The 24061-nt window shown below is 32.5% G+C and overlaps 4 protein-coding genes and 3 non-coding genes across 10 annotated transcripts; 4 read left to right on the top strand and 3 right to left on the bottom strand.

The window, feature by feature from the left end:
• Nucleotides 1–440: 440 nt before the first annotated feature.
• Nucleotides 441–4519, top strand: erp-44.1 (Thioredoxin domain-containing protein; the record flags this gene model as incomplete). Of its 2 annotated transcripts, none has more annotated exons than NM_001380216.1 (10): nt 441–531; nt 1071–1166; nt 1218–1367; nt 1413–1497; nt 1868–1970; nt 2062–2309; nt 2743–2918; nt 2964–3102; nt 3149–3233; nt 3966–4519. In NM_001380216.1, 9 exons carry the CDS (start codon nt 1073–1075, stop codon nt 4065–4067), a joined length of 1182 nt encoding a protein of 393 aa, NP_001367559.1. The 2 variants fall into 2 exon arrangements, with proteins under 2 accessions (NP_001367559.1, NP_001367560.1); NM_001380213.1 differs by having other exon boundaries at nt 480–531; nt 3966–4067.
• A 1023-nt stretch (nt 4520–5542) lies between these two features.
• coq-1 (All trans-polyprenyl-diphosphate synthase PDSS1) lies at nt 5543–8331 on the top strand. The gene is made up of 11 exons (NM_059187.6): nt 5543–5680; nt 5731–5827; nt 5881–5994; nt 6042–6118; nt 6436–6527; nt 6573–6676; nt 7042–7152; nt 7250–7385; nt 7432–7575; nt 7736–7917; nt 7965–8331. The coding sequence occupies exons 1-11, from the start codon at nt 5637–5639 to the stop codon at nt 8043–8045; spliced, it is 1182 nt and encodes a 393-aa protein (NP_491588.1). The 5' UTR covers nt 5543–5636; the 3' UTR covers nt 8046–8331.
• A 200-nt stretch (nt 8332–8531) lies between these two features.
• C24A11.13 lies at nt 8532–8675 on the bottom strand. Its single transcript, NR_050121.1, has one exon. It is a non-coding gene; the product is annotated as an Unclassified non-coding RNA C24A11.13 (non-coding RNA).
• Nucleotides 8676–11438: 2763 nt separating this feature from the next.
• On the bottom strand, nt 11439–11506 carry C24A11.11. Its single transcript, NR_050119.1, has one exon. It is a non-coding gene; the product is annotated as an Unclassified non-coding RNA C24A11.11 (non-coding RNA).
• C24A11.12 lies at nt 11439–11506 on the top strand. Its single transcript, NR_050120.1, has one exon. It is a non-coding gene; the product is annotated as an Unclassified non-coding RNA C24A11.12 (non-coding RNA).
• A 1321-nt stretch (nt 11507–12827) lies between these two features.
• Nucleotides 12828–18288, top strand: frm-4 (FERM domain-containing protein). Of its 3 annotated transcripts, NM_001262958.3 has the most exons (18): nt 12830–12889; nt 12941–13022; nt 13089–13193; nt 13548–13599; nt 13669–13692; nt 13969–14044; nt 14122–14340; nt 14388–14475; nt 14526–14771; nt 15064–15194; nt 15239–15418; nt 15467–15600; nt 15650–15739; nt 15790–15857; nt 16565–16651; nt 17207–17278; nt 17488–17661; nt 17717–18288. In NM_001262958.3, exons 1-18 carry the CDS (start codon nt 12834–12836, stop codon nt 17849–17851), a joined length of 2019 nt encoding a protein of 672 aa, NP_001249887.1. In that variant the 5' UTR covers nt 12830–12833; the 3' UTR covers nt 17852–18288. The 3 variants fall into 3 exon arrangements, with proteins under 3 accessions (NP_001370485.1, NP_491586.1, NP_001249887.1); NM_001383090.3 differs by lacking the exon at nt 16565–16651 and having other exon boundaries at nt 12828–12889; nt 17717–18283; NM_059185.8 differs by lacking the exons at nt 13669–13692; nt 16565–16651 and having other exon boundaries at nt 12828–12889; nt 17717–18283.
• Nucleotides 18274–19415, bottom strand: C24A11.1 (RING-type domain-containing protein). The gene is made up of 3 exons (NM_059184.5): nt 19282–19415; nt 18665–18948; nt 18274–18617 (listed from the first exon to the last, which is right to left on the bottom strand). Exons 1-3 carry the CDS (start codon nt 19311–19313, stop codon nt 18325–18327), a joined length of 609 nt encoding a protein of 202 aa, NP_491585.1. The 5' UTR covers nt 19314–19415; the 3' UTR covers nt 18274–18324.
• Nucleotides 19416–24061: the final 4646 nt, after the last annotated feature.

Raw genomic sequence — 24061 nt, 5'->3', positions numbered from 1 at the left:
TTTTGAAATAAAAATCTCAAAAAAATGTCTGCTTTTCGCTTTCGAAAGTATTTAAAATTTAATTTTTTAGGGTATTTCTCTATTTAATCATGTCTCATTAAAATCAACATTAAATATTGAACTATTCTTCATTTTTCCAGATATTTTCTAGAATTGTTTTTTTTTATTTTTAAAAACATTTTTTGTCGGTTAAAAACCACTAAAGATTTTGAAAAAAAAATTTTCCATACTTCAATTTTTTAATAAACGAAAAATTTGGTTTAAAAAAATCTGAAAACACTGCAACAACAAGTTTTTCTGACAAATTTCTCACAAGAACCTGCACCTTCACTATTTTTGAGAAAATAAACCCCAAAACGTTTTTTTTTTCGATGTTCAGTTTTAACCAAAAAAAAAAGGTTTTGATTTTTTTAAATTCGAACAAAAATTTATATTTTTCGGTTTTGAAAGAAGAAGTGAATCTCGGTGATCAGCACGGAATGGCACATGCTCTCAGAGAGATACAAGCACACAGTATTCTCATGAAAAATCGTTTGTAAAGCTGCCCCATCCACGCCCAATTCTCATCGCCAGTCAGCTTTTTCTCCACTTTTCGTTTGCTCTTTTCCGTGTGCTCACTCACTCACCCTGCGCCTCTTCTGATTCAGCGTCTGTGTCTCTTATAATTCAACACTTTTTCCACTATTTTTAATACCCCGGGCGGTTTGTGTGACCAATGCTGGCCAAAAAGTACACGTGTCTTTTGCCGTTCTTTTAAATTTGAATATGCTGCATTCAGACATTGATTTTTATGTTTTGAGAAATGTTTTACAACGTCTTACCCTTTCTAAACCCTGCAAAACGCCATTTTCCGCACTAAACTAACTGATGATGAATATGCGTTTACAACCAATCAAAAACATTCGTTTTGAAACAGACCAATCAAGAAACTCTTGAACTTTTTGTTTTCCTATAGATCGGTTGATAAGCATACTTTTTACAGCTGGAAAATCATTTAAATGTTCTTAACATTTGCCTTAAACATTTTTAAATTCCCTATAAATTCTCAAATCGAATAACAAAAATTTCAGAAATGCTGCGGTGGTTATCCCTACTTCTATTCTGTCCGGCTCTACTGAATGCTGAAGTTGTTTCATTGACATCACAAAACTTCGAGCAAACTATTCGTGAGCTGTCTTCAACTATCTATGGAAAATATGCTAATTATCATGTTTCAGAAGCAAATGAACTCGTTTTCGTGAATTTCTACGCAGATTGGTGCCGCTTCTCGCAGATGTTGAAACCCATTTTCTTGGAAGCTTCGGAAAAGTTCAAAGATGCGGCTCCGGGCAAGATTATGTGGGCTTCAGTGGATGCTGATAAGAACAGTGAGTAATAAATTGGAATAATTCATTTATTTTTATGAAATTCAGACGACATTGCCACAAAATATCATGTTAATAAATATCCAACTCTGAAGTTGTTCAGAAATGGAGAAGCCGCGAAAAGAGAGTACAGGTTAGTTGCTTAATTTTAATTTGTTTTTTTTTTAAATTTAAAGTTAATAAAAATATATAAAAATTTATAATTTTGTTCAAAAATTTTCTTATAAAGATTTGGCAAACTGTCGAACTTTTAATAAATGTGCAGAGTTCTAACCTCTACACCTCCTCCTTCTCCTCCTCTACACCTCTACACTCTGAGAAAATTTTTTTTGGTCAAATTCCAAAATTATAATATGTGAAACTAAAAATTAAGATATTTCAAAAATTTGTTTTACTATGATATTAGGACATTTTAGCACTATAGGCTGCAATTTTACACAACTTTTTTTATTGACGATACACTTATTTTTTTCAAAAAAATTATTTTAAATTTTGAATTTCAGAAGTTCCCGATCCGTGGAGGCTCTTAGCGAATTCATCAATAAACAAATGGAAGTTACAGTGAAGAAGTTTATTGAGAAAAATGCACTTCAAGCTGCGCATAATGTGAGTTTCACTGAAAATATTTGAAAAACCAAAATAAATTTTCTATTGTGGCAAAAAGAAGGTTTCAAAACTAAAAAAGTATATTTTTCAGCCAGAAAAGAACACATTTATTGGATATTTCCATGATGAAAACAGTGTCGAGTACAAGAATCTCATGAACGTGGCAATGTTTTATCGTGATGAATGTGAATTTATGGTTGGAATCGGAGATTTGAACTTCCCTGGAGAGGCACCGGCTGCTGGTCAACCACCGAAACTCGTTTTCCAGCCATCTAATAAGGCTGTGAATCCAGCACAGATTCCATTCTCTGGAGATTTTGCCACTTATGAATATCTCAAGTTAGTAAAAGTTATGAAAAATTTAGTTTTTCTCATCGCAATGGTAGTTTGTCTTACTTGAAAAATATTCTCACATTGAACCTGAAAAAATGAAAAGCTGAAGAAAAAACCCAAATTTAAGCTTTTTCGGTGATTTCTTAAATTCCCACGCGTTCTAAAAAAGAGCTATCACCAAAAAAAAACATTTTCTGTTCGGTTTTTTGGGTTAAAAATAATTTAATTTCTTCACAAATCTTTTTTAAAAATACAAAAAAATATCTTTAAAAAATATCTCATGTTTCAAAATATTAAAACTTTTTTTTTGTTAAGAAAAAACAAAGGTTAACCAATTTTCGACAAAAAAAAACTCGATAAAATTTAAAAAGGGGCAAGGAACCAATTTCGAGCCGAGGAGACTGTAAAAAAAATAATTATTGTAAAATTAAATTTTCAGACAATGGGTTGCTGACAAATGTGTGCCATTAGTTCGTGAAATCACATTCCAAAATGCAGAAGAATTGACTGAAGAAGGACTTCCATTTATGATTCTTTTCAAGAAATCTGATGATAAAGTCAGTGAGAAGATCTTCACTGATGCAATTGTTCGAGAACTTCCTGATCAGAGAAAAGGTATTTTATTCGAGTTTTTTTAGATTTTAAAATGAATAATTTCAGCAATTAACTGCTTGGTCGGTGATGGAACAATCTTCAAGCATCCACTCAGTCACTTGGGTAAATCGGAATCCGATCTTCCAGTCATTGCAATTGATTCTTTCCGACATATGTATTTATTCAAGAATTTCGAAGATGTCAAGTAAGATCTGGAAAATGGATTATATAAACAAACAAAATTATTTCAGCGTCCCCGGAAAACTCCGCGAATTCGTGCTCGATCTGCACAGCGGAAAGCTTCATCGCGAATTCCACCATGGTCCAGATCCAGTGGTAAGTGTCACTTTTTGGGAGTTTTTTGGTTTTTGAAATTTTTATGAAATTTATTGAAAAGTTAGTAAACGAATTTTTTTTTATTATCTGAACCAGACTTTTTTCTATACCACCTTTAAAAAAGTCTCTAAAAATCCTTGAAAAATGTAAAATTACAAATTTCATGAGATTTTCAGGACGGAAAATCCCTCAAATTGGGAATTTTCTATGAAAAAAAAACAAAATAAATGAAGCTTTAACTGAAAATTGAAAAAAAAACTCCGAATTATTAGAAGATTTAAAAAAAATTATGGTTGGGATGATTTTTTCTAAATATTTTTCCCAGACGCGAAATGTTGTGCTTTTTCCGTCAAAAATACGGTAAACGGGTCTCGAAACGACAAATTTTTGTCAAATGTGAAAAGGTATGCGCCTTTAAAGATTACTGTAATTTAAAATTAGTTGCTGCGGTTTTTTATTGATTTTTCTTTTTTTTTCTCGATTTGAAAAAAATTATTAAAAAATTATTGTTATATCTGATTTTTTTTTAAAATAAATTTCCTTTTCTGATCGAAAAGTCAATAAAAAATTCAAGAAAAAATAAATCTTGAAATTACAGTACTCTTTAAAGGCGCGCACCTTTTGTATTTTTCAAAAATTTGCCTTTTCGAGATTCGGTACCGTATTTTTATTGAAAAAATTGCAGTACTTATTTCCAAAGACCATATTTACAATTTTCGTAAGACATTTCAGACTGGAAATCAAGCACCGGACACTGAGCCACCACCGTCTACATTCGAGAAGTTGAAGCCTGCTTCTTCGAGATACACAATTCTTGACAAAACGGAACTTTAATTTCTTTGATTTTTCATTTTTGTTTATAACAGAGCTTTATATCACAATTGCAACATGGCCTTGTTTTGCATTTCTCTGGTGTTCTTTTTTTTTAATTTTCAGTTTTATTCGGTCAATTTTCCATTGGTTTTGGTTTTATTTCTTGGTTTCTACGAGGTCCCCCCACACACAACTATTTAATCCCCGATTTCCACAAAAAACTATACATTACTATGTTATTCCATCGGATTGTTGTTCTTTTGCCAATCAAAATCCATTTCTTTCCTATTCATCTCTCTGAAAGTTTTAGTCAATTCCTGTCTGTGATGCGCGGTTTTATTCTTCGTTTTCCCATGTCTCTATCCCTGTCTTTTTTTTGTTTTTAGATTCAATTTTATTTCAAAAATTTTTTGAATCTTAAATTCAAAAACAATCAACAATGTTAACAGAAACGAATGAATATATTTATTCTTTCTATTTCTTCAATAACCTTTTTGTTTTGGCGGTTAAATGGATTCAATCCGATTCATCTACTTGTCAAAGGTGATTGACCAAATTTTTCACAAATATTTTTATTTGTTCCTTTTGAAAATTATCTATCGATCTTCTTTATTCTCGATAAACTCGAACCAAAGAGAGAAAGAAACAAAATTTGATAAAAAATATATTCTTTTTTGCTAGAGAAAAGAGAATTCAAAGAACACTGAGATAGGGACGAAGTGCGTAAGAAAGAGAGAGCACAGAGAAAAAGAGAAGCGATCTTCGGCGGTGAAAAGGGGAAAAGTGGGAGGCTACATTCATTTTCCATCTTTCTGATCACCTTTATACAACAACTAATTTATTTTTATTTTTCCGAATAAACTGTATTCGGAGAGACTTCTGTGAATCTCTAGTTGAAAATAATGATTCTCTAATATTTAAAGTATTTAACAATATTTAAAAATGGACGTATGGTTTTCAGATAACATACTATAAATAAGAGATAAATTGGTGATATAAATGCCAATTGATGCAATAATTAGTGAAAATGGTCGAAAACTGTAAAATCTTGAGAAGTACACTGGTTGCTTGAATCAATCAGTGTATATAAAATTGAATTCAATTCAAAATTTGGCAAATAAAAAAAATATAAAAACTAGTTCCTGGTTTCTATATTTTCTTTTCTAATCCAAAAAATTATTTACCAATCTAACATTGAAAAAAAATCAGAGATATTATTAAAATAAAGTTCCTCTCAAAATTACTCCAAAATTTTCATTGGCATTTTCAAAGTGTTTAGGCTATAATAATATAATTTATTCAAAATTCTCGGTTATAACTATACTCCTTTTTACTTTTAATCACGTCAATCACATCTTTAATGCGAATTTCAATTATCAGCTGTTTCCTCTCCTGAATGGACAGTTATATCTGTTATCAATGACTCTTTTGGCATTCTCAGAAGCCTCAATTTGCATCATTCACTTTTCAAAAAACTTATCTTCATTCACTTTCAGACCTCCTAAACCCACATGAGCCGCCGGTGAAACTAGTTTTTGAGCACTGAAAGAAACAAAAACTGGTATAAAGAATCAAGAATAGAAGATAATTATGGGTGTTCTACCGAAAATCAATATTGTCGCAAGGCAGTTCAGGTAACAACTTTTGAAATTTTAAATTTCCGAAATTCAAAAAAAAATTGCAGAAAATGTTCAATGGCAGCCACATCAACATCTACATCCTCATCAGATAATAGTGTTGCTTCAACAGCTTTCGTGCAGGAACATGTTAGACAAATGCAGGTTTATAATTCACTAAATTCAATAAAAGTTTAACCAAAAAACTGAAATTTCAGAACGATATAATGGTACAACTAATACCACAGGATGAATCGGGTGCCGTTGAAAATCTAGCAGACTTGAATGTTACATCGAATTTAGGACGAATGACACATTATTATTTTCAACAGGTTTCTAAAAATATATTTTTCCAACTCATAGACATTGAAAATTTCAGGGTGGAAAAATGTTACGGCCGACTGTATCGCTTCTTATGGGAAATGCTTGTAATTCCGCAGCGAATCGTTCAATTTCGTAAGTTTATTACATGGAAAACTTTTTATATCTGAAAAAGAAGAGCAGTCTGATTTACGTAGATAGTGCACAGGAGAAAATGATTTTGCTATTTTTGGCATAACTTCATATTGATGAAAATGAAACTAATTTTAAAATATTCCTATGGTGCTGAAATGACTACATACCATGAACTTTTCAAAACAATTTTCAATTTAACTTTTCACATGTCGTAGTACAATTCTAACAGTAGTTAGTCTAATGGAGTTTGGCAGCCCGTATTGATGTTCACTAATAAAATGTTTACTGATCAAAAACGAAAAAAAGTTTTTTTGCAGAGAAGAGTACCTGGCAATGTTGTCAACAGAACGATCAGGGATCGCCGCTCATTTATCAGTATGTCAAAATCAGTACAAAATAGGAATGATTGGTAAGACTATGAATAGTCGGAAAAGAGAAATAAAGAAATTTACAGCCGAAATGATCCATACAGCGTCTCTAGTGCACGATGACGTCATTGATGAGGCGAATACAAGGCGTGGATCAGCTAGTGTCAATGCTGTTTGGGGAAATAAAATGGTAGATTTTTTGAAATTAAAACAAAATTTTAATCTTGAATATAACATATCACGATCTATAAAAAATAAAGAATTTTCAAAACAAATTGGATACTGTAATCCGACAAATTTATTCTTTTTTTGCTGAATTTTCCAAAATTTTCAGCTTTTAAAGCAGCTTTCTCTGCAAAAAAATTATTTTTAGATTTTAGAAATGTTGATTAAAACTATATTTTTTGGAGAAAAACTGTGAAAACCTGGCAAACAGAAAAATCGAAAATTTGGTCGCTCTACAGTAACCTCTTGCGCATAAATTTTTCTCTTGTAAACTTAGAAGAAGTTTTTAGGGATAAAAACTTCTAAATTTATGTTAAAAAACATTTTCAGTCAGTGCTCGTCGGAGATTTCATTCTTGCTCGTGCCACGCAGATTCTTTGCTCCATCGGAAAACCCAACATCATTTCAGTTATGGCGTCGATTATTGAAGATTTGGTTTTAGTAGGTTTTAATCAATTTATTTATTTATTTATAATGAAATTTGAATATTTATACAGCTATAAATTTTCAAATTTTCTTCTAATAAATAATATTTTAGGGTGAATTTATGCAAATGTCAACAACTCCAACAGATGCTACACCAGTAGACAGAATGAAGGCTTATATAGAAAAAACTCATCGAAAAACTGCCAGTTTGTTCGCCAGTAGTTGCCGGTCTGCTGCTATTCTTGCAGGTGGTTTTTGCATCAATTTTCTTTGCAACATATCGGCCTTTTTCAGATGGATCAGATTTGAAGCTTCATGAAATTGCGTTCGAGTACGGTCGAAATTTGGGAATCGCTTTCCAACTTGCTGACGATCTTCTTGATTTTATAGCGACTGCTGATGAAATGGGAAAACCTGTGGCCGCTGATTTGAAATTAGGTGAATGGAATTACCGATATTTCGTAAAAATTTGGCACTTCATTTTAAATGGTTTTCTGAGTGGGTCTCGCCACGAGTTTTTTTGAGAAGAAAACGAATAATATAGTTTCAAGTTTTTGCAAAAGAAGAAAAAATAATTTTCAAATTTTTTATATTTTAGGTCTCGCCACTGCTCCGGTACTATACGCTTGCGAGCAATATCCTGAGCTCAATACGATGCTTCTTCGAAAATTCAAGCATGATGGAGATGCTGAAAAAGCACGGGAAATTGTTGTAAATTCGGATGGAATGGATAAAACGCGAAGATTGATTGATTCATATTCACAAAAAGCTGTTGAAATGGTAATTTTTTAAACTGAAACATAGAAAAAAAAAATTAAACTTTTCAGGCTTCATCCCTCCCCAACCGCAATGAATCTACGGAACATTTAATCAAATTAGCCATGTCACAGTCGGATCGAAAATTCTAAATTTTTGCTGAAAAAATTGTTTCCCTTCTTGTTTTTCATATTTCTCTGTAGCTGTAGGATTGTCGTAAAACCAGTTTTTAAACCACTTTCTGGTTTCTGGCACTCTTTTGTTTTTTTTTGTTTTTTCTATGCATTTTCGTCCGTTTTTTTGTATTCCTGTAGTTCTCATTTAGTTGCCGTCTTTTTTGTTGTTTTTTTACAGTCAGTTTTTTTAAGATTCAGTCAATTTCATCAGTAGAAAATTATTGAAATTTTTAGATTTATGAAAATGAATTCCTTTTTTTTTAAATACGGTAACTTTTAGTTGTTGTCAGGGTGGCTCAGGCGAGGGAGAATGAGAATATAAGAGACACTCTGACCTCTGCGTGAAGTTGAAAATATTTTTCAGCGCATTTTTTCCCTCGTTTTCGGTCAAAGAACGCATAAAAAAGAGAGAAATTAGAGAGTTCTCATAGCAGAGAGATTTAGAACAATTCCTTTTTTGCCGCCGCCGCTCCTCTCTGTTGACCACCCAACCAACCAAAAACGGAGCACTCGCCATTAGAAATCGTTGAAAAGTGAGAGAGCTTAGATGAAACGACGCTCCGCCCGTTTTAGCCATTCTTGTGTGAAAGAAAGGCATTTTTTCTTGCTAAGAATTTTTTTTCGTTCTTATGTTTCTTCATCGCCCTAATTTTCTTGAAAATGAGTTATGCGAAAAATTCGAATTATAATTTTTTTTTCTTCAGTTTCTGCGATCTGCAAAATATTGACGGCTTCAACACAATAAATCCACAGTTCACCGTGAGTTTTGAACTTTCGAAAAAAAACCTGTCAATAAACTGAAAAATCTATTCCTCACTTTTCTAGTCATATTTCCCTTTTCTAATGAAAATTGCCTGGTATATTGCTAACTCTTCACTCTCAAAGTATTTTTTCTCGATTTCAAATCAAATTTGTTATTCTCTGTCATGCCCTTCCTCTTTTCTCTAGCTTCCACGTCTTCTACTCATCTTAAAAAGTGGCTTTGACTCTTTTGACAAAGAGTATTTGAAAAAAAAAGAGAAGGATGACCGTCAAAGGTCATTTTGAGGGACACGAAAGCGGTTAAAAGACGAAACAAAATGCGAAACGAATTGAAATACGCTCCTTTCTTTATATTGGGTTCTTGAGAGCTGAATAAAAAATATAAATGTTTTTGTGTACAGTTTTTCAAACAGAATTCGGAAATTCAAACAGAAATTGGGTTCCTAAAATTATGGAAAGCTTTCTTTCGAAAGTTAATTCTATTCTCATTCGAAAGAATCAATATTTACCGTAATATCACTTAAAGGTACACATGGAATTATTCTAATGGGTCTCGACGCGAAAGTGGTTTATGGTAGAACTTTTTTGCTTTCGAATTCGAAACAAATTTCTTTGTTCTAATCGCTTTTTTCCTTGATTTTTGTTAAGATTGTCAGTATTTTTAGAATTATATTTCAAAATTATTTTTTTTTATTCAATTCCCTCGCCAATACGTCCTTATTTTTTATTCCAATCCAGTAATTGCCTCGTTTCCCTCAACTTGCTCCCAACTCAATCCATATAATATTCTCGCAATTCCTTCTAAAGGCTTCTAAGCATTTTCATTTCCATCTGCTGTCCAGATGTTCCCCGACCCAACTCTCCCTCATTCTGCGTCTCCTCGTTCTTCACAATCTCCAGTTCAGCTTTTCGCGCCGAAATTCAAATTTTGACGGGTCAAAACGAGCAGAACAGATTCATTTTTGAAATCCTAACATTTTGTTAGCGCTCCATTTAATTTTTATGACTATATAATATAAAAAAGAAGGGTAGATAGCTTATTTTTGCGGATTATTATTTTGAAGCGAACGAGCTCCTTTTATGATGCCTGCCCCCCGCCGTCTTCTGCCCTATTTTTCATATTTTGCAATACTAAATTCCGTCAGTTTATCACTAGGTTCCCACAATCTTTTAAAAAATAATATTTACGAATTTCCTTTGGCGTCACATAGACATTTTCAAATCTACGCAATTTCCGATGACTGATTTCCTGAAAAATGTTGCGTTTTTACAGCTTTACGTAAATAGTCTAGTATTTTTTTCAAATTTCCTATTAAAAAACAAAATTGAGTTATAAAACATTGTACCACTGCAATTTGTGTTCATTTTCTCTCAATTGATAGAGATAAACATCACTTAATACCACCTGATTTCTCAATTTGTGTGTGTAAACAACTGAGAAAAGAGAAACCCGCCTAGCTGTAGGGCAATAAAAATAAAAAAAAGTCATTTGCCTCAGTAGCCGACACTTATTTTTGCTGTTGCAATGAAAACTTTCAATGTCAGATCCAATTTAAGATTGTTTTGTCTTCTCATTCAACTAATTAGTACTGATTGCTTTGAATTCCTTTATTTCTTGATTAGAATACAATTTCTAGCGTCCTTTTTCTTTTATATTTTCAAATCCATCACTAAAAACAGATCTTTTAAATCTATTTCAATATCCCTAAGCTCATGTTGCACGAGACAAAAAAGTTAATCCACTGATGGCTCCGTATTCATAAAAGAATAACTCAATATGACGTATGCTAAGTTATGTTGCTAATATTCTTTTTATAACTTTTCAATGAGGTGGATAGATCCATTTTTCCGGGTTTTGAGCCAAACCGAATAACTAAAAATTTTCGTTTTTCATTTTCTTAGAAAAATTTCTGTGAACTGGAAACATGTATTCAATCAAAATATCTTGACATTTCACTGGCAGTGACAACTAATTGACGGAAACGAGCTCTTTGATCTACCTGATGCTTTGTCGGTTTCTCATTTCATCCGTTCGAGCTTCGAGCCAAAGTGCTCTCATTTTTCACTTTAAGAGTATATCATCAGTTATTGTTGATCACAACAGCATTCTTTCTTCATTTATCTCTTCAGTCTCACAGTAGGATTGCAAAATAATAATCTATAAATAATCAAATCACTTTCTTGTCCTCGTCAATGTGCAACTAATCCATCAATGTTCCATTGACTCGATGCTTTCGTTGTATGTTTGTTCACAAAGAAATGCCCTATTTTTTTGAAAGTTTAAAATTGTGTAATCTCTTCTTTCTCGATGCAATTTTCAAATATCAGAGTTTTCCTGGAGGTGGCGTTTCTGATACTCTTTGATGCTCTGAAAAGCGAGGATTTAGTTGAGAATAAGCTCCGCCCAGTCTTGAAAAGATCACAACAAGTAAATATAACTTAATCGAAAAAAAAACTTTAGAAGCTGCAAGACTAATAGAAGAAAAAAAGGTAACTAGTTACCATGCTCGCTGGCCTAATTCCATCCAATTCCTAGGCCATGAGCGCTCCTCCATTCTCCTCATTTCCCTCTTTTTTCTTCGTTTGAGCGCCACAACACACCCATATATAGACCCTGCTTGACACGTACACACAAGTGTTAGTATGTATGTTGTTGTGTGCAACCATCACTTTTTCTCCATCGCCTTCGTAGTTTTCTTCGCCTCTCTCGTATTTTACTCTGTTTTCTCGCTCAGCCACCACCTCCGTTCGTTCCAACTGTATTTCATTACTTGTATTGTTTTTTACAAAAAAGCACAAAAAACATTTTCGTCGTTTTGTTTCCAAAGTTCAATTAATTTTCTTTTTTCATTTCTTTTGCCTGATTGGCAATTTCCTGTTAGCTGATTGTCTGTATTGAGAACGAACAAAACACCAAAAAAAAGTGAAAACAAAATCGAGATTCGTCAGATCTGATTGGAAGCATTGTGCTCCCTCAATACTTTTGTCTTTTTAGTCAATAATCGTATCAATCCTTACAGCAGAATAAAAACAGTTCGAAAAAAAGGAAAGACCTTGAGCTCTCTTCCTCTTCTGTTTTATTTAGGTCAATTAGATGCAATTAATTCGGAAATTTGACGATTTTTCTCTTCAGTGAGTGTTTCCTCTTTTCTGTGTCTTTTCTTTGCAGAACCGTTTCGATGGTTTGAAAAGAAAACAGTTTGCCAATTCGAATAGTTAAAGAAGTTTACATTAAAATATAAATATTGAATAGTTTCTAAAAAACTTGATATCGAATAACAATATCAACTTTCGAGAACAATTGGTATTTTTTTCAAAAAAACATTTATTTTTTGTTGACTTCTGTAAAAGAATCTATATATATTATTTCTCTGATCAAAAAGAAACAATCAAAAGTACTGGAAAATTATTCTGGCATAAATACTCTTTGATGAGACAGTTCTCGAAAATACAAAAATGTGTTCATTGCGATCGCATTCGAAATGGTGTGCACCTTTAAAGAGTACTGTAGTTTTCAACCAGGGCTGGAGACGATTTATTTTTCCAAAAACGAACATTTTTTAATAAACGTTTTTTCGCCAAAAACACGAATTTTGCAACCTCAGTGAGTTTCTAGATATTTCGCCTGCCAATCCGGTCAAATTCGTTCTGAACTCACTCCGTGATTTTTCATTTAAACTCCAACGTTCCTTGTTTTTGTTCTTCCAATTTCCTATCAGTTGTTATCAGTCCATTCTACAATTCTAGCCTATACCTCCATTCTCGAAGATTTTTTCCATTGTTTATCAGTTTTCTACCATTTATTTTGTTTACCCTCCCTTCTCCCTATTTCTCCCATTTTCTTATCAATCCCTCCGTCACAGTTTATCAAAGTTTATGCGTTTTCCCCCCGATTTTCGCACAAAAGCCCGTTTCGTTCCATCTTCATTTGGTAATTAAAAAAGAAAACAACCTATATAAATTGCAATATAAATTCATCGGTTTTCGTGTTTCCAGGGGTAAATGCCGCAAAACAACACGTCGTCGTCGTTTCTCGGACGACTTACGACTTCGACAAGGTTTGTTTGTATATAATATGAAAGAGAATTCTCCTAGCAACAAACTTCCAGATCGAGCTTCATGTCGCCTAAGGATGTCCGGTGCAACGTTCATTTATTGCACGACTCTGATATTATTGGTAACGAGTTTCCTGTAAGTTATATTTAAAAATACATATTTTCAAAAAATGTAATATTCCATTAAAAAACGATTTTTCAGAGAACGCAATCCGCTCAAACTATATTGGATTACGTATGTCAGTTGAAACATATTCAAGAGAAAGACTTTTTGGGTCTCCGATATCAGGATCACCATAAGCATCGTGTAAGGATTTCAAAAAAAAATTGTTAAAATATTCTTTACCATAAAAAATTGATAATTTTCATAATCGATTATATAATTTTTCCATGGAATTGGAAAAAAAAATTAACCAAAAACTTTGTTTTACGATTTTCTGAAAATAATCGAATCTTTCAGTTTTCGATTTACCGAGAAAAAAAAATTACAAAGTCAAAATGTATTTTTTGAAGGAGATTACATTTTTGTCGAAACCTGAAATAATTTAAAAAAAAATCGAAATTTTTTCGATGGATAAATTCGCTACAAAACAGTTTTTATGAAGTTTTGTGTATTTAAAAACAATTTAATTTGCTTGAACTTTCAAAAATTATTTTTCAGTACTGGCTAGACCTGACTCGATCGATTAATCATGTTGTTAAGAACTTTAAAAGTGAGTTTTTAAACTTTTTTCGTCCCGTTAATTCGAACTTTTTCTAAAGCCCAAATATTTGTATTTTAGAAGAAATTAAAAAAGTCGGCAAAAGTAAGTTATTGTGTGAAAGTCCTTTTTAAAATAGTTTTCTCTTACTTTTTCTGATTTATTTTACTAATGATTAGAAAGACGATTATTTTCTAACCGTGTGTTATTTTTCCTTTGTTTTTAATTTTTAAGAATTTTGAATCTATATTTTCAAGCACACCTTTTCGGGTTCTCTGGTGCTTTTACAAAACTATTTTAAGACAGAAATTATACTTATCCATTTTGTTCAAGTTAACGAAAATTTATTTATTTATCCATTAAAAAATAACAATTTTCCAGCTGAATCAATGACACTTCATTTGCGTTTCCGATATTATCCATCGGATCCAGCACGTCTAAGGGATCCAAATCTCAGGTTTGTACCTTTTTAAAGAAATTTTAATGAAATTTAAAATGTATAACAAAACCTTAAAATAAATTATGTTTTTTTAGGTATCAACTATTTGTTCAACTTCAAAGGGATCTTCTTCATGGACGTCTGTACTGTCCGACCTCTTCAGCTGCTGAACTTGCTGCTCTCATTTTACAAGCACAACTTGGAGATTATAATGAGGAAAAGCATGTTGGAAACTATGTTAGCGGATATAAATTACTTTTGAAACAGACACCAAAACTTGAAGAACGTATTGCAAACAATCATAAAGAATTGAAGTTAGTGAGAAAATAATTTAAAAATTTAATAAATCCTGATTTTTCAGAGGAAAATCGAGCGAAAGCGCCGAATTGGAGTTTCTGGAGAAGGCCAGCCAGCTCGATACGTACGCATTTGATCCATACACTATTAAGGTATTTTGATTTTTAATTTTCATCCAATAAATTATTTTTTGCGTTTCCAGGAACCCCACGACACATTGCCAGTTTACATCGGTGCATCATGCAAAGGAATTCTTATTTACACTGGACAATCTCGTACTCATAATATTGATTGGAGTGAGCTTGTCAAAGTTGATTATTCGGGAAAAGAGATCCGTTTGACACTTTCTGAAAATTATCGTGGGCAGATCACAGCTGCTGGAACACCCACTGGGACACTGAATGGACATGGTCCAGGATCACCAAGTATTATGGATAAAAGTCTAACGGTAAGTGATATTATAAAGACTCAGAAAAATTACTGAAATACATGTTGTGACGTCATACATGTCGCGAAGATACATGAATAACCCCATCATTTCGAGGCAAAATTCATATAAAACAAGAAAAAACAAAAAAAATGAAGACGAAAAATGTTTGGAAACGGTTGAAATTCGAGAAACTAATTTTAAATGGTTGAATTTGTGGTTTTGCGCGATTGTATATTAATTTCAAAAATTTCAAGTTTCTGGGTTCTCATAATTATCATTTTAAAATTTTTACTAATAATGTTTTCTTCAGAAGAAACCGCTGACTCTGAAATACACTTGTCCATCGGGTCAATTCGCGAAACATCTCTGGATTCATATTCTCTCGCAGCAAGCATTTTTCAATGAAACTTCTGCTCAGGATGTCAAACTGAAATTCTCCAAGTGAGACTAATTGAATAGTTCGTTAAAACAAAAATGTGTTACAGACCTCGTATACCACTGCTCTCTCGCGGATCCACTTTTCGATTTCCTTCAAAACGTGTCTATCGGGAAATTGAAGAAGAAGATTCAAAATCGATTCTTTTTGATAAAAGTATCATGGAAACGTCGGCAGTTATGAATGAAACTACGACTTCCAATGAAAATGAGGAATCGATTTTGAATTGGTGAGTGATTTCAATATCCTTCTTTGAAATTAAAACATTTCCCTTCAGCTCCACAATCAGTGCTCCACTTTCATCGGGTTCTGGTGTCGTTCGTTATGATCTTCTACGACAAACGCCACGTGTTGAGCAGCCATGGCTGAAACAAAATTCACTCAAAGTTACTACAGTTCATGATAATACAGGTAAAAAAAATTGAAGTAGTGTTTTTTTTTAATATTTTTTAATTCCCAGCTTCATCATCATCATCTCCGGACAATTCGGAAACTCAGAACAATAATCTATCAAAAATTACAAATTTAAATCTATCAATTGAGAGAGAAGGTTTTGGAATTTTTATGGACTAATCAAAAATTAAACTTCTCCATTTTCAGTGAGTACATCCCCATCGACATCTCCTGTGCCAATTGTCCACACTCAACAGCATTCCGACCACAATTCAGTAAGTTTCTGAAGAAAAAAACCGAGATAAATATTTAAAAGTTACATTATTACCCATATGCAAAAATTTGCAATTTTAGCACCGAAAATACGGTACTTGGTCTCGATACGAAAGTTTTTGGTTGAATACGAAAAGGTTTGCTCTTTGAAGGAGTACTGTAATTGGAAACTAATGATATTTCCATCAAAAAATATAAAATTCGATGAATATTTTGCAGCACAGAGTTTGAAATTACAGTAATCTTAAAGGTGAATTTAGCAAACACTTATCGTGGTGAAACCGGGTACCGTATTTTTGGAAGAAAAATCCCAAAATTTCAATAAAAAAATTTTACTTTTTTTTTTGAGAAGTTTAATTATTAAATTCGATCGTTTCGGGCCGGTTTTTGTCAATTCTTTTTATCAAAAAAAACCCCACCAGCTCTATCACCCCTTAAAAAATGAAAATTTAACTGGTTATTGATAAAATTGTCCATAAAACATCCGTTCCTTGCTTTAAAAAATTGCTCGAACTAATGCATGCTTATGTAAAATTCGTCGTCTTTTCACAGTAACTTGTCCATTTGAACCTTTTTGTGTATCTAACATTCTCACGCACTTTCTACTCAATTGAAAAAATGTCTACAACAGGGATATTTTCGACTGTAATTTTTTAAAAATAACGAGATATTCACTGACATTTTCCACCATTTTCCCCTGTGGTTGCAGACAAGTTTCACTGTTCATCTTATCAAGCGAGAGGAAGTTGCAACGTCATCATCATCAACGTCATCTACAACCACGACTGGTCAACAGGTACGGTAACTATGGAGTCAAAACTTGTAACCTCCCCCTTACTCACACCTTTGTTTTGCTTTTGATTGCTTGCATGTACGCATGCTTTTATTTTAAAACAGATTACTTTTTTTTCAAATGTATTATAATTATTTATATTTTGACGTGGATTCAGAGCCATTTCAGACGAGAGCACAAAACTTGGAGCAAGAATTCAACACGCTCGTCCAACAAGATATGGAAATAGGACGTCCATTGGCTTCCAGCACACCCAGATCTGCAAAGGTCTTCTTTCTGGAACATTCGGTGTAGTTTTGTAGTAGTGATGCTTATTTTATTGTTTGCTTTGGTTTGGGGTTTTTTATTTTGAAATTTGAAAACTTTATTTTTTATTTTGAAACTCACAAGCTTAAGCTAGCTTCTCCTATGTCTCCCCCTCACCTTAAAATTTAATTTAAGCTTCACGCTGAACACATCACAAAACTAACCTATTTGATGCACATATCATTTTAGTTTCTAAGAAGCAAATTTTTTGAATAGTCTGAAAGTTTTTGCAAAATAACGTTCAATTTTCAGCAAAATCTTGAGAAGAATGGCAATGGAAAGTTAGCCAATGGAGGTGGATCTGGCGTTGATTTGGGAAAAAAAGTAAGTTTTTGATTGAAAATTTAAAAATCGAGTAGCGTTGAAGAGAATTTCTCTATAATATTGGTAGAATGGTTCCAAAATCCGAGATACTACAGACAAACTAGCAAAATTCATTAAACTTGAAAAAAACGCTAATTCGAATTACCGCGATATTTTCTCGAAACTTTGCTCATTTTTCCTTGCCGCATTTTAAATAAATTTACTTTCAGACTGTACACACCAATGGGACCACTCTAATATGCACAGAAGAGAAGCAAGACTCAATATTGAGCATGGATGAGTCTTTGACATCGAAGAGTTTGATTTCTCGAATTGCCAACACTTGCTTCGTATTCTTCCTAATACTTCTGCTCATCGTTGCCATTGTTATTGTTCTGTTTGAAGTAAGCTATTAAAAGCTTTATTCTAAATATGAAAAATTTGTTTTTTTTTTTTCAGAAATCAGAAGACTCGGCACACAACGATTTTATTGAAAGTCATCGAGCGTTATCGGACCTCAGGCATTTGTACTATGAGCCAACTCGCCACTACGTTGTCGAACAATATCGCAAGCATTTTGGAGCAAAGATCTAATGATCTTTAATTCACAAATCATTTTGTAGATCGTAACTTCTCTAAATTCTATAGTTCATCACTTCACACGATTTTCGTTTCTTTTATATCTAATTTCCCAAATGTATTTTACAATTTCTTTTCTTTTTCATTTTAAGTTTAATATGTAACTTTTCGTCTAATTAAATAATTCGTAACAGTTATACAAATTCATCCTCTTCGCTGGTTTTTTCTTCTTTTTTAAAATTCCTTTTCTTTTTCTCGCTCACTTGCTTTATTTTTTCTCCCAGTTATACCGATGTACCCAATAATCAACCACCGCCTAATGACACAAAATTCCAAAGGGATGAACCCCTGTCAAATGCATTCCCCTCATCTCTTCCCGTATCCGGATATCAAACGAATGTATGCTTTCCCCAGTTTTGAAATGTTCATAAAAGGGATTCATAATTTAGAAAAACTTTTTATTTCGAATGTAATCTCAGATCAAGCTTTTAGAATCTTTTTGGCAGTCCGTACGAGTCAACAGTGGATTGGTAGGAAGAACCATCAGAAGACGACGTATCCGATTCCGAGGATTTCGCAGAGTTCATCTCACGGTCCGATAGGTCAGCAGGAGTCTTGGGAAGATTCGATTTGCTGCATGCTTGCAAATCTTCCCCGTCTTGTTTGAACTTTCTGGCACGGCAGATCTGCTTGTTGATGACCTTATTGTAGTTGGCCTTTTCCTTCCGGAAGTTTCCACGTGGTTCCGACCAGCAATAGAAGTTCGAACATCCATAGGATCCTGAAAGAAAAATGAATGAACTCTCGGGAAATCAGATCTCCACTCACCATCCGGATTCTTTACAATGCCGAAGCAGGCCTTACACAACATGTGATCACACTTTCCCAATGCAATCAAATGATTGGTTGGCAACTTGTTTCCACATGGACCATCACACTTCACAAGGACAACGCCCGCTTGCTCGGTGCACTGAAATGCTCCGACAGTCTGCACACACACCGTGTACGTGTATTCTTTACGTCGAGTCACCGGATTCACCACCGACGTCAGATTCCAACCGAGAACTTCGCCACGTGGCAAAAATGAGGGTACCAGAAGATTTGCGGATTCACTGGAATATTTAACTTTAAAACGTCATTTATATGTAGCGAAAATTTTGTAGCCCAATATTAATGTTTCGTGAAAAACTCTAAGTGATTTCTAAACTAAATGCCCATTAATTTGTTGGGTCTTGAGGCGATAAAAAATAATATGGGAGCACTATTTGATATTTTTGGTACCAATTTTTTCTTATTTGTAGAGAATTTTGTTTGCTTTTTATCGACTACAAATACCCAGAGGATCTAAATGCTCGATTACAACATTACTTCTCACGGCGAGACCCAACCTAATTTGACCGATGCGCCTTTATAAAGAAAGTTGCGAAATTAAAATGTTCACTTACTTGCTTGTAGACATTGTAGCTTCAATCGGCATGTCTTGATGTGATTCGAAATTTTATTCGAACAAACCAGAAAATATGGGAATGGCGGGGGGAAGTCAATAAAATTCAACGTTGTTTTTTTTTAAACTTTCTTTGCATTTTTTTTAAAACGTGAAAATTCGTTTTTTTTTAACTTTTTTTGTTTGCTATGTATTCGAATATTGCAAAAAAAAAATTGCATGTATGCACTGATGAGAATAGCTGTAATTTGACAAGAAACAATAATTTAAAAAAAATTTGACTGTCTGAAACTGTCTGAAACTACAGTCATCTCTTCCCATTCGATGTTCTGCTTCACAATAATTTTCTCAAAAACGAACAGATTGCATAACAATTGTTTCTCTTTTTCTGAACATCGGCCAACCATCGCTTATGCTTAATCTCACTTTCAATCGTAATTCCTTTGACAAATAGATCAACGAAAAAGAAGAAGAAGTAGAAGACGAATTCATGGATGTTTAACGGCTAAATGTTTATCTTTCCATCCGCCTTATCACTTTACATTCCCTCATTTTCTGTTAATGTATCATCTGTTAAATAGATTTATGAAGCTTGTTAGTTTCAGAAAAAAGGATTTCTGTATTGGAAAAATAAGATGAAAGCTATATATTCAAAGGGCGTAGAAAACAACAGAAATTTGAAATGGATATTTAGCAACTGGCAAAATATATTCCACACTGAAATTTATATAATTTATTTTTAATTGCCGAATGTATATTTTCTATAGAAAGTTACCGAGAGTTAGACGAAAAAATTTAACTTTATCCTAGAACTGATAAATTTTAGAAATTATTTCGTAGGTAAAATGCTCAAAATTGCTCATAGTTTTCAACTTTTAATAATTTTTGAAATCTACCAAAAATTGTTATTCTACGAATTTTATACTTTAATTGTGCTCTATCATTCAGCATTAAAACACGGCAGGGCTCAATACATGAGAGGATGTTCTACATCTACATAAATTTCAAATGCTTTGAAATTTATCAACCTTCCAAAATTTTTACTAAAAATTTGTAAACTAGCTTTAAAATCTTTAACTGTTTTATACGAAACCTAATTTCAAAAAAAAAACTGTTAATTTCAAAACTAACTGTTTGAAACTGATCTCTTGATTTTTTTGAAAGTTGAATAATTCTGACATTGTTCTTCTATATCTTCATATCTTTTTCATTTTTCAAAGGTTTCATTTGTTCTTTAATTCTCTCTATTACAACTTATCTAAACATTTTTGCAGTACCCACCTCTCTTGTCTCCAAAAACGTATTGAGATTCTCATCATACCAGTTTTTGAATTTATTTCTCTTGTTCTCTGCTCATCCCTCTTTTTTCCTAATGATCTCTCAACTTTCTTCCAAATTACTTTACTTCCCGGTTCGTTTTCTGATCATTCTTCACGTCTTCAAATTTAAAATGAGAGAGTATTGAAAGAATATGAGAATTAGAGAGTCTATAGAGAATCGGCGATGGATAGATTCAGATTTCGTGTGATTTTGGCACCAAGTCGACCTTGGCAGCCGTGTGAAATAGAAATTAAGATGGCATTCATTTCCACGTGTTTTTAAACAAAATACCTTCTATTTCCGTCACGTGGAAGTACTCAAGTAGTCTAGGAGTGGTCAATTTGTATGGGTTGTTTTTAATGTTAAGTACTTGAAGTTTTTGAAATTTTGAAGATATTGCTTCAAAAGCTTACGATCAGAGGTTGTCCAACGGAACTTTCCTAAGTGTAAAACCTATGCCATTCGATAGCTTATGTTTAGAAACAATTAAATATGAATTATTAACTGCCAATCTCCTAAACGAAGCTTCGGGTGAGTTTTCCAAGGTTAAGAAAACAGGACTGTAACGAAGAAGCACTGAAGAGTAACATTTTTTGATTCTTAATAACTATAGTTAGTTCATGAATTATGCAGATTTGATTTTGTTTTAATTACATTTTTGAGGCTGGTACATTCATTTTTTGCTGAAAATGGAACTGATTTTTCGATGAAACTGCCTTGACAAAGCTCAAAGTTGAGAACTGCTAAACTACCATATTAAAACAAATACAATCAACATTTCAAAAAGAATGTTATGATGTTCAATAAGCCTACACACACGGCTGAAAATCAAAGTAGAGTTAATAAATCTAAATGATAAATAATACATCCGGAACCTATAGTTTCAGCTTTGATTTTCAAGTCACACTACTTGTTTGTTTGCTGAAAAAGTACTCGATTTCAATCGTTTTCACTCCTTGCCAAACACGTCGTCGTTTAAAAAAGGATAGTTAAAGTGGGAACAAAAGCAATTTGAAACGGTGTGAAATGAGAGAACAACCAAGACGATTTGTTTTTCTTTCATTTAATGACTTATTTTTTTAGAAGGAGGTTTGTGGTCGCAGAAGTCGATGATTTTCACTGTTTATTTATTTTTGGTTTCTTTAAAATCTAAAAATATATAACTTTGCATAAAATCTGCCAAAAGGAGCATCTAAAATATTTTGGATTAAAAACATTTCAGCCAAACGTTTGGTAACTGCCAAATTTCGAACAAATTGAGTTTTTGGAATAGTTACAGTATTCCTGCATATTCGAAATCCTAAATTATTCAAATAAAAACAATTAAAATGTAATTAAGCACCATACTTGCATCGAGATCCCTTTCAATTTTTTCTCGTTTTTCAAACTTTTATTGGTTCATGATCACCAAACTTTAACCCATACTATTCAACTTCACTTCATTTTTTTTCAAAAAGTTTATTAAAAACGAAACAATTTTTCATAGTATAACCGTTGATCTTTTCATTATTCATAAAAAATGTATGCTGACCAATAATTTTGTTGGTTTTGTGAATAGAGGATAGGCGGATTATCATTGATTTTAATTCACATTAGAACGGTTTTTTGTGCCCGTACGTGCGACTCGTACGGGATATTTGTGATTTTTACAAGGGTAACTAAACAAATTCTTGTTTACTATTATAGATCTGTAGGTTTTGAGATTAGTTTCAGAATATTTTGAATAGCATTGCTGCTATTTCCAAAAAAAAGTTCCCATGTGTTGAGAGTATATTTTTTTCTAAAGGTAGAGTACCAGTGGAAAATGGCTTGAAATCACTGCTATGGTACTGAAAAGTCAAAAATCATAGTTAAAAATGTCAAAAATTAGATTTTTCAGTTCCTGTCAAAAAAGTGACTACTCAGTTTTCACCTATCATAATTTTATTTGTCGATCAACAAATTTTTTTGTTATCTGGATTTTAATATTTAATTTTCCAATTATTTGCATCAAAAACTATTAGAATTTAATATACAGGAATAGTTTGAATTTCTCAAAAACTTAAAATTTCCAACTTACCAATATATCAGTGAATATTTTTAGCACCTATTCTCTTAAACAAAGTTCAAACGATTTTTTCTTTTAAAGTAAGCCTCGACAGATAACTTATTTTCAAAAACTTGAACAAATCACTGACCTCATTTTTGTAACGGGAATCGATAAAAAACTGGAACTCTGTGAACTTATAATTATATGAACATTACAATTTTTTAAAATTTCTTAAAGTGTTTATCAGGTAAGTTGATTTTCCTGACAAACCGGATTATCTATTTATAGCTCCAATAGGATTTTAATCTGAAAATATCTTTCCCGCACCAAAACTGTACTTAAAAAGTTCAGTTTCAAAAATAAAAATTATTCTAAATTATTGACGGAAATGAAAACATATGTATGTCGAAATAAAACATTCGGCAAACTAATTCATACTTTCCCTTTTTCTCGCTTCCTTATTACTCATTTTCCGAAAAATACGGTACACGTGACAACTGGGGGTTCAAATTGGCGAAGAACAAATTGAAATTGAACTTTGTGTACAAATAATTAGAAAATATTCAGACATCAAAAATTTTAAAATCTCAATCAAGGCAGGATTTTTTTTTCAAATTTCTATTCATAAAATCTCCTAACTTACTTCGACAATATTGAGTTGAACTGATTTTTTGGAAAATTAAAAAAAAATTTTGGAAAAATTTTTGGAAAATAATTTTACTCTTTCAGAAGTTTTTGATGACATTAACAAATATTATTGACTCTCTCAATTTTCAAGGTATGAAAATATAAAACGAACCTAAACCTTATTTCCCCCCAAAACACAAACTTCACTTACTTCTTCTTTTTGTAATTGAGATTTTTCTTTGATTTTCAATTCTACGTGCAACTTAACTTACCGATCAAAAATCTGGGTTTCCTTTAATAAATTAACCAAAAAAGTTGTAAAGCCCATGAAATTCTACCACTTTTTTCCATTTTCATCTGCAAGATAAAAAAGTGTCTGAGAAGAGATTGTGTCCATAGTGGGAGACTATCCAAAAACCAGTTGAACAATCCATTTCTTTTCATTTTCCGAAACAAATGCCCCATCGAGATCTAGCTTTTTGTGTCTTGAGGCTTTTCATTTTTTACGCGAGAAGGCAAATTTAAGTGTTAGCATAATTAGCATAAGCATAATTGTTCATGTCAGTGTTACATCTTTGACAACAATAACCTCACCGAATCATGCCAAACATGAAAGAATATACCATTTTTGACTTTGCCGCAGTTCTTGAAATTCACATGGAGCTGTCATAGTTTTTTGACCAAAATTTAAAAAAATATCTCGGTTTTTTCAAAAATCTTAGAATTTGCAAATTGAGTTGTTTTATTGAGAAATTTTGTTGTTTACTAAAAAATAAATATGAAAACTTACAATGCCAATTTTTGA

Source organism: Caenorhabditis elegans, chromosome I (assembly GCF_000002985.6).
Source record: "Caenorhabditis elegans chromosome I".
Lineage (NCBI taxonomy): Eukaryota > Metazoa > Nematoda > Chromadorea > Rhabditida > Rhabditidae > Caenorhabditis > Caenorhabditis elegans.
The sequence above is the reverse complement of the archived record's forward strand: the minus strand, read 5'-3'. Positions and strand labels throughout refer to the sequence as shown.